The 8742-nt window shown below is 40.4% G+C and overlaps 2 protein-coding genes across 3 annotated transcripts in view; one reads left to right on the forward strand and one right to left on the reverse strand.

The window, feature by feature from the left end:
- Positions 1-42: 42 nt before the first annotated feature.
- On the reverse strand, positions 43-6164 carry lias (lipoic acid synthetase). The gene is made up of 11 exons (XM_020602043.1): positions 5462-6164; positions 5038-5213; positions 4665-4758; positions 3850-3930; positions 3356-3512; positions 2959-3016; positions 2736-2864; positions 2056-2201; positions 1598-1668; positions 1389-1500; positions 43-864 (listed from the first exon to the last, which is right to left on the reverse strand). The coding sequence occupies exons 1-11, from the start codon at positions 5543-5545 to the stop codon at positions 803-805; spliced, it is 1170 nt and encodes a 389-aa protein (XP_020457699.1). The 5' UTR covers positions 5546-6164; the 3' UTR covers positions 43-802.
- An 85-nt stretch (positions 6165-6249) lies between these two features.
- The window catches only part of rpl9 (ribosomal protein L9), a 5961-nt gene continuing 3468 nt past the window's right edge, over positions 6250-8742 (forward strand). Inside the window, exons 1-5 of one of the 2 annotated variants that reach the window (XM_020602044.1) lie at positions 6250-6273; positions 6923-6969; positions 7098-7213; positions 7876-7971; positions 8189-8321. In XM_020602044.1, the coding sequence (XP_020457700.1) occupies positions 6924-6969; positions 7098-7213; positions 7876-7971; positions 8189-8321 (391 nt within the window). In that variant the 5' untranslated portion in view covers positions 6250-6273; position 6923. Of the gene's footprint in view, positions 6274-6354; positions 6417-6922; positions 6970-7097; positions 7214-7875; positions 7972-8188; positions 8322-8742 lie in introns of those variants that run through there. The other variant, XM_020602045.1, reaches the window with a different exon arrangement.

Consider the following 8742-nt stretch of genomic DNA (forward strand, 5'->3'; position numbering starts at 1 on the left):
ATGTTGCTTATTTCAAACTGGTGGAAAAAACAGTGACACAAAAATGAAAACCAGCAAAAGTGGAGGGAGGAGTTTTAGTTCTTTAAATGCACATTTTAAACGTTTTTTTTTTTCTTGACCAGGGTTAGAAACAAACTTCCATCTTGATCAGCTGTAAATTTATATTGTATTGCATTAGAAAGTATAGTTTCAGGCCAAACTGTTCATCAGATAGTCCTTTTGAAGTAAAAGTACCTTTTTACCTGGTGAAAGTACTTTTCCAGTGTAATAAAATAAAGGGATCAACAGTGTTTTAAGTCCTCGGCAGACATGTTGTATAGACTTGTTTTTGTATCTTTCTTCATAAAGTCAGTCCTGAAGCAGAAATTGCTCATATATGACTCCTAGTTAAAGGTCAGTAGCTTTTTATCTGTAGAGAGGGAGTCAATGGTGGACATGATTTATGGGCCCCTAAGGGGCAGAGATGGTACAGCTACTGCTCACACCGTGTTCTATTTTCTCCTGGCAGGGTTACATGAACCCAGGTTTTCTACATGTCTGCAGGCCTCCAACTGCAGTTTGTTCTCGCTGATCTCCTGTCACAGGGGACACTAAAGGACAAATGCACTGAAAAACATTAACAGAATGGGTCCTGCACTTGACATAAGTCTAGTTAATGTTGCTCCTGTACCCTCATTTAAAAGTTTACTGTGCTACAGCGTTCAACAATGCACTGCACTATTGCAGGAGTAAAGCTGACTTTGTCACTATAAATATGTGTAGTTAAAGGTGCAGTCTCTATAAAGTGCTCATTGGTTGCGTTTCATTCTGTGATTCCAGCTTCTGCTTTTCTCTTCTTCAGTAAATTCTTCAGGAAGAACTCGCCTAGAAACAGAAACATTAGATTGAAAAGACTTATTCTGCCTTTAAGTTTTACACAGTTCTTATGTGCCTGAAATGGCACTGTTAAAAAACAATCTAGGACAACTGAGGTTTTCTCACTTAACTTTAGTGGCATCATAGAAAGAGACCCTGAAAGCTTTTATTTTAATACTCACTATATAGTTAGTACTCGTATTCAAATCACAATGTCTGTCTCTTACCGCCATTTGCTTCCCTTTCAAAATAAAACAATACCTTAAATAACTGACAACTGGGGGAAAAACAGTTTCGATAAAGCTACATACAAATACCAGCCTCTTATATCTTATTACCCCCCCCCCATTTGGGTGAAGTCACTCTTTAATTTGCACTGCGAGTCATTTTAATGGGTTTCAGCTTATACATGTTGTAAATGTACAATAACATAGGTGTTAAGTGAAGTAATCCTATATGTCAGTGGACTGGATGGGCCGCTCCATAACTTGTTTTACATGTTATAACTGTGCAAGGCGGAGTCTGTCTCTCACCTGCTTTGTAGGAGGACCGCACCAGCGGCCCACTAGCTGTGTAAACGAAGCCCATGTCATTCCCAACTTTCTCCCAGTACGCAAATCGCTCTGGTGTGACATATTCCTCCACCTAAAGCCAAACACGCGGCGTCAAAGTGTGCATTAGTTTACCAAGCATGGTTTTTCTGCTGCTGTAGTAAATCCTGTATAGAACATAATGTTTTTACCTTCAGGTGGCGTTTAGTGGGCTGCATGTACTGTCCAAGTGTTAGACAGTCCACTCCTGCTTCTTGCAGCTCTGCAACATGTTCACAACAGTGTTATCAGTCAGGATTCTCTTTGTTGTCTCGTTAGGAGAAATTAATTCGAGTCATGTCATCACTGTCGGAGTGAACAGCCGCAGCACAACTCCATAATGTAGGATAAGCTCAATTGCTGCTTTGTGAAAAATCAGCATCATATTCTGTTATGCACCTCAGTGGTGTAGCAACTGGCACCAGTACTCAGAAAAAACAACGATAATGGTGTTATCTGAAAAATTCTCAACAAAATTACTGGGGTGGGAAGTGGAGCAGTCATTTGTGTACAGCGTGAAAAGGAAGGGAGAGCTGACACACCCGGGAAATTATTGTGCTTGGCATCAAAAATTTGGGCACGATTGTGTTTGACCAGTGAGCGTACACACCGGTCAGAGTGTTGAGGATCTGCTGGTCCGTCTCCCCCAGTCCCAGCATGATGGAAGTCTTGGTGAGGACAGTGGGTTTAACCTCTTTAGCATGCTTCAGGACGCTCAGAGACTGGTCAAAGTTTGCTCTGGGGTCACGCACATGACTGGAAACAGATGAGACAGAAAGACGAGGTAAATATAGATCTACCCAGCTTGTCATAAACAATTAACATGACTAATGAGGCAAACCTCTACCTGCAGTTGATCTAGTATTTATAGCCAATAGGAGGGAAATGGCTCATGTGTACCATCTGCTGGTCAGCATGTGTATCACTGTCTCTCTTCCATATGATTTACTGCCCTTTTGTGGCAGAGCAGTAACCATAACTATATTTTATACCAGCCAAGTGGATGTATAGGCCCATGAATTTAAAACCCCCTCAACTCAAAAATGGTTGCTTTCACTTGAGTGTGTGTTCTTCGCTCAAAAAGTCTGTTATTCTTTAAGCTTGGTGAGTGATTGGCTTCCACTAAAATCAGAGTGAAGAGCTACTGGATTTGAGGCATTCAGGCTTAATGCTCAAACAAAGATCAGATATTTAGCTTTTAACTTTGAGTATTTATCATATTCTTATAAAAAACACAGGAGCTACATACTTGCCAGTAAAATACAGAAGCAATATGTTAAGTCTAAGTACCCTTGCAGTTCACGAACTGTCTCCACATTGTGGGCGTACACGTCGAGCCCCGACAGGGCGATCTTCTCTACTGCCGACAGGTCACCACGAAAATCAGGGGTCAGACATTCAACCATGATCTGAGGGTTCCTAAATGCATATGACGACAGTGCTTATTTATTCATTTAGCACAGATAGGAAGATACAAATACTCAATGAATCCAAAGGAGATGGGAGGTTGTACCTTTCCTTCAGGTTGGAAACAGTCTTAGCAAAGTGCTCCGCCCCTCCATCAGCAATATCTGCGTGCAAATGAAAATGTGGAGTTAGAACAGGCAATTACAGCCGACACGGCTGCTGTGTAATACTTAAAAAGGCTGGCCGCAGTGTTGGTTATCTTGATTTTGTGGAGATGTATATCTTGGTAAATTTTGAGTCAGAATCTTTATGGGCTGAGCATCTTTACATACACAGTGAATTTGACTGTGGTACAGAGGCTCTCACTGTGCTTTGTAAATGAAATATAATCTGAAGAAGACATTTAAAAAAAAAATATTATTGCTTATTAACTGGTATCTACACTATGGTGTGCAGTAGCACCTAGGGAGAATTAGGTATACACTGAAATAGGAAGCCATTACCATCTCTGTCTACTGAAGTGAGAACCACATAGTCCAGCCCCCAGGCAGCAACAGCCTTGGCTGTACTGTAAGGCTCTTCTGGGTCCAGAGGCGGGGGCCGACGGGCTGTCTTTACTGAGCAGAACCTGCATCCACGAGTACATGTGTCCCCCATCAACTATATAGAGAAAGAGGCAAAGAAACCCCTTAGAATATGTATGTCATAGGCCTAGAACAAATAATTCATATGGAAATGTACCAGAAGATGTTTTTTCTTGATATGTTACAGATGCAGAGGCACCAGGTGTAGCTTTACCAAATGTATGGATCATGAATTTTCAATCTATGTATAAAAGTCTGTGGAACTGGAAGCACTTCACTATGCAGTAAATAAATTAATTTCTGTTTTTGTGTAAAATATCAGTTTGTGCAGACGCATGTGCAAGATGTACAAAGACGCATTTTTGTTGCTGGCAGTAACTTAATTTACACCACAGAGTCACAGTGCGCCTCACCATGATGGTGGCTGTGGCAGTAGCATATTGTCCTCCTCCCCAGCATTCCCCAATGTTTGGACACCTGGCTTCCTCACACACCTGAAAGAAAACAGGTCTTCAGATACCCAATAACATTTTTGGTCTCAGTGTTTCTGTAGTGTTCACAAGTCTAAATTTAAGCCTTTCTAAGACACTTGTAATACCATACTAGAGTAATGGAAAAGGATAGGGCCTACAATTATTTATTAAGAACATTATTGACTAATCACAAAACAACAGTGAAAAGACACAAAACGACAGACAATTTTTGCTAAAATTAATACTTGTTCAGTATGGGTCAGTGAGCTTCCTAGCTCCTGACTCACAACAGCCAAATGTTGATATCTATCTACACAGCAGGCAAGAAAAATATTCAAAGGCTTTGTAAAATAAATGTAATACATAAATACATTATAATACCTCCTAACTAAGGCCTGTTTTGAGTGAACTGATTACAGTAGTTTTTGAAGACTTGCAGATCATGGTAGTCCTTGGTGTCAGAAGTATCAATGACATTTTATATGTTGATAAACTGTTACTTTTTTTTAATACTTTTGAGTTTTCATATGTATTTAACAAAATGTATTTCCAAATTGCTATCTGTATTTCAAAGCCAAATAGCAGCGTCAGTAAAACATTCCATGGCAATGTGAATCACTTGGGTCCTTGTATTCCACGCTCACATTTGTGACCTCTCAATATGTCTGTGTGTTATTTGTGACTAAGTAAAACAGTGGCCTACTTGACCAAGTTGTCTAAGTGCAAACATTTATGCGCTTAGACATAAAGCTGACCGTGTGCAGGTTGAGGTCTCTCAGCGTGTTCTTCAGCCTGTTGTAATTCTTTCCAATGGGGATCTCTCTCTTCAGCCATGGGGGAAGCCTCAACCTGACATAACACAGCAGCAGAGCCAGTCTCTAATGTGCCAGAGTGGTCTCGTAGGTATGAGCAATAAGGATAAAATCTACTATCACAATACACACCACTATGCACTGTTAATACCTTTAGAGGACAATCAACTGAAAAAACATTCATAGATAAAATAACCACAGGGGAATCTCAACTGGAAACCATCTGACAAATCAAGCTATCGCACTAATTAGAAACCCAGCTTAACCCAACTGAACGCCCCGGTTTGCCACAGGTGCAGTGTCTCTTCTGTCTGACCTCTCTCCCTTATGTCTCTTCAGGTTGCCTCTGTACTCTGCCCAATTGCTTTTCTCCGACAGTTCCCCGGAAATAAAGTCTTGTAGATCAGGCCCTTCATCGCTCAGAAGCGTTTTCTTTCCGTCAGCCCGGTTTTGGAAGGATTTGGCCACAGGTGTCAGGCTGCTCGTATAAACCTGAAGAGAAAGAACTGAGTATTTTCAAACAGTGTAATGGTGTCAAATTCGTATAACGTTACTATACTATTTAGATGTTATAAACAGCCTTACTGTCAGTACAGCTGAATAATGACAAAACATTACTGCAGACTGTGCTGCAAGGCCCGTGACCATGCTTTACAGCTGATGGTAGCCGTTAGTAGCTAACATTAAATGACACATACCGTCAGTGTTTGTCATTTAGAGCCCTGAGTGAAAATACTCACATGTGGGATGCATCTATGACTCGGCCGCAGATGGCCTGTGGAGAACCGTCCAACGACACAACAGCTTTGTGTGAACAGTGCCATGACTTTAGTTAGCAAGTGACTGTCAGTGGCAACAAACCTCGACGATCGGCTGCTTTGGTCTAGTGCTGCAATCACGTGATGTGTGAACAATGGGAAAATAAGCAAACCTTGTGTTTTCCAACTATGGGGCGTTCAGGATTTCTCAAACATCTCTTATTGCAGACAAAACAATATCAAATTACGCAAAACAAAACTAACAAAAAGCACCGATACTAAAAACTAATCTAACAGAGACAAAGAGTAAACGAGTCATCATTATAGAAAAAACATATGTAACTAGTATTTAACTCGAAATAACATGCGAATGTGTCAGGTTCCTTTTTAAATTATCTGAATCGGGTACATAAGTGATACTGAATTTAATTAAGCGCAACTGCCAGTGATAGTGGCTTTGGAGCCATTTGAGCATATATACTAAGCTGACATTAACAGTTTTTCTAAGTCAGCTTTCGGTCATTATGATATTACCTGAACACGATTGCACTAAATAAAAGGAGTTCTAACTAACAGCTGTAAAGTAAAAGAACCCCTTCACGCCTATGGAAATGTGCTTCCAAATTTACTTAAAAAAAAAAGGTGTTTTACTACATTTCAGTTGTGGTTTTTATTGATTTATTGAACGCTTGTGATCATCAGTGAGTCCTTCGATTGTCTTGTAATGCCTGATGACGTTGTGTACAACAGCGTCGTGACGTCCTTCCTTCCTCCTTTCCTCTGCTACCGGCGAGGTAAGGATAGCAAAAGAATTATTCCTTTGGCTTTATCTAATGCCATCTGTGTCATTTAAATGTGTTTTGGGCTGAAATTTGACCCCTAGGATGCGGACAGTAACGTGTTTCACAGCATAAAGTGTATTATCACTCTACTTTAGGTTTGTCAGGAAATATATTAGTTTTTTTCCCTTGAGTCCGCTCTCTGTCTGAGGCCTGTTGTAGTATTTGTCTGTGGTAAGGGCCGCAGCAGGTTGAACGGTATTATTTTTTTAAAATGTGGTGTTCGTATGGCTTCAGTTGTTATTTATGTATACGACCAAGTTAGATACGTTTTAATTTTCAGCACCACATATGGGAGACAGTTCTCACTCCTAATGTTAGCATTAGAGCTAGTGCTACTTGAGATAACGCTGTGTGGTAGTGTTCAGATGCTTATGCTAGACACCCAGTTTCACACTGTCAGGTGTTACATTGAGCACAATTAAAGAAGGAACCCGTTTACTCTTAAGACCATACTTCATGCTATAGTTGTATTGTGAATGCAACACAAGTCGCGCCATGTTTTAAGCACTCTTCAACGTGAACATAACTATACCTTAAGCTAGTGAAGCTGCAACACAAGATGCACGAACGTCAGTGTATTAAACATATTGTCTTTTAACAGAATGAAGACCATTCTCAGCAGTCAGACTGTTGACATCCCCAACAATGGTAAGAAACGGGATAGCAATGAGATCATTTCAGAGACTTGTTTTTAATCTCTAACTTGTGTGGAGTGTGGCTTCTTACTCTATGTCTTCATTCCTTTTGATTGTTTTTCCTGTTGTGTGATGGTGCAGTTGAGGTGAGGTTGAAGGGGCGGACTGTGATAGTCAAGGGCCCCCGTGGCAAACTCCACAGGGAGTTCAACCACATCAACCTGGAGCTCAGCCTGCTGGGCAAGAAACAGAAGAAGGTGAGGAGGACCACAGCTTGTTTGCTAAAAATGATGCAAGATATCATGTATTTTGAAAAATGCTTCTTATAGGAAGCAAGGACCATGTCTTACCAAAAAACAGTGGTGTAGCAATATTAGTACTAGTACAAATTGGTTTAGTGGAAAGGATGCACATGATTTTTCTTTTTAAGTCACGAGCTTTAATAGTGAACTTAAATATTCTCATCTTGAAGTGTCGAATGCAGACTGCTGTTAAAAGTGTTGTTTAGAAAAGCTTTTCTCAATTCTGAAATTCTCAGCTAGTTTCTCAGTTCTGTTTAAATGGACCATTAAAGAGCATTTATAGAGATAATGTACATCAGATAGCTGCAAATAACCGTTTGTTTTTGATATTGTCCAGTTTTGTCTTAAAAAAAAGTTACTTGTGCAATATATCATAGGTTAACTGCTTCAGAATGATAGTGGTTTCCAGCCATCAAATATAATTGAGCTGTCAGTGATTAAGAAAACCTGAAAACTCAAGCAATGGCTGGAACCAGCAAATAAACTGTATTTTGCTTGTTAAATGGCAGTTATGTGAATAGTGGAATGATTATTTTTCTTAATTTACAAATGGGTTCCTTGTATCATCACTTGTATGCCGTAATGAAATTGATGAGTTGTTGTGCTGTCTTACTCAGCTTCGCGTGGATAAATGGTGGGGAAACAGGAAGGAGCTGGCCACAGTCCGCACCATCTGCAGCCACGTCCAGAACATGATCAAAGGCGTCACTCTGGTGAGGTCCAAGTTCAGTTTGTGTAATAGAGGCAGTTATAATATTTTCTTTGGCTAATTGTACCTTTTGTTAAACTGTAAGATCTGTGCGCACAGTGCTTCCCTGGCTCTATGGACGCAGTGGTGTTTTTGTAATGACGGTGATTTGCTGTGTGGCTGTTGGACAGTTCATTTACATTTAAAGTCCAGCTCGGTGCGTATCTCGCCTCTGACTGCAGGGTTTCCGGTACAAAATGCGTTCTGTGTACGCCCATTTCCCCATCAACGTAGTCATTCAGGAGAGTGGAACACTGGTGGAGATCAGGAACTTCCTGGGAGAGAAATACATCCGCCGTGTCCGAATGAGGCCTGGTGAGTCTGCAGGTTATGGTGGTTTAAGATACTGTGGTTGTAAGAACACATTTAGGCTTGGTGGGAGCAAGAAATGTTGGTACCTGTACAGCAGTTTTATCATGCTGTAGTAAATGTTTGGCATTTGTCTGTAGGGGGTGATAACCGGGTAGGGGATGCTTGTATAGAGAACTTTATAGAGCTGCAAGTAATAGTTCATTAGCCTGATGATTATTTTCTCAAGGTAGTTTTTCTGAAAAATGTATTGAAAAAATGCCTGTTAAAATTGGTCACAGCACAAAGTGCCTTGTTGTTTTATTTGACCCACAATACAGTGCTCAGCTCTGGGACTGTACCTTAAACATGGAGCAGTGAGGCAAAAAACCCGTTGGAAATTCTCACATCAAAATGGCAGTGTACACACAAAAAAAAAAAAATTAAA

This window comes from Monopterus albus, unplaced genomic scaffold, assembly GCF_001952655.1.
Source record: "Monopterus albus unplaced genomic scaffold, M_albus_1.0 scaffold54.1, whole genome shotgun sequence".
Classification (NCBI taxonomy): domain Eukaryota; kingdom Metazoa; phylum Chordata; class Actinopteri; order Synbranchiformes; family Synbranchidae; genus Monopterus; species Monopterus albus.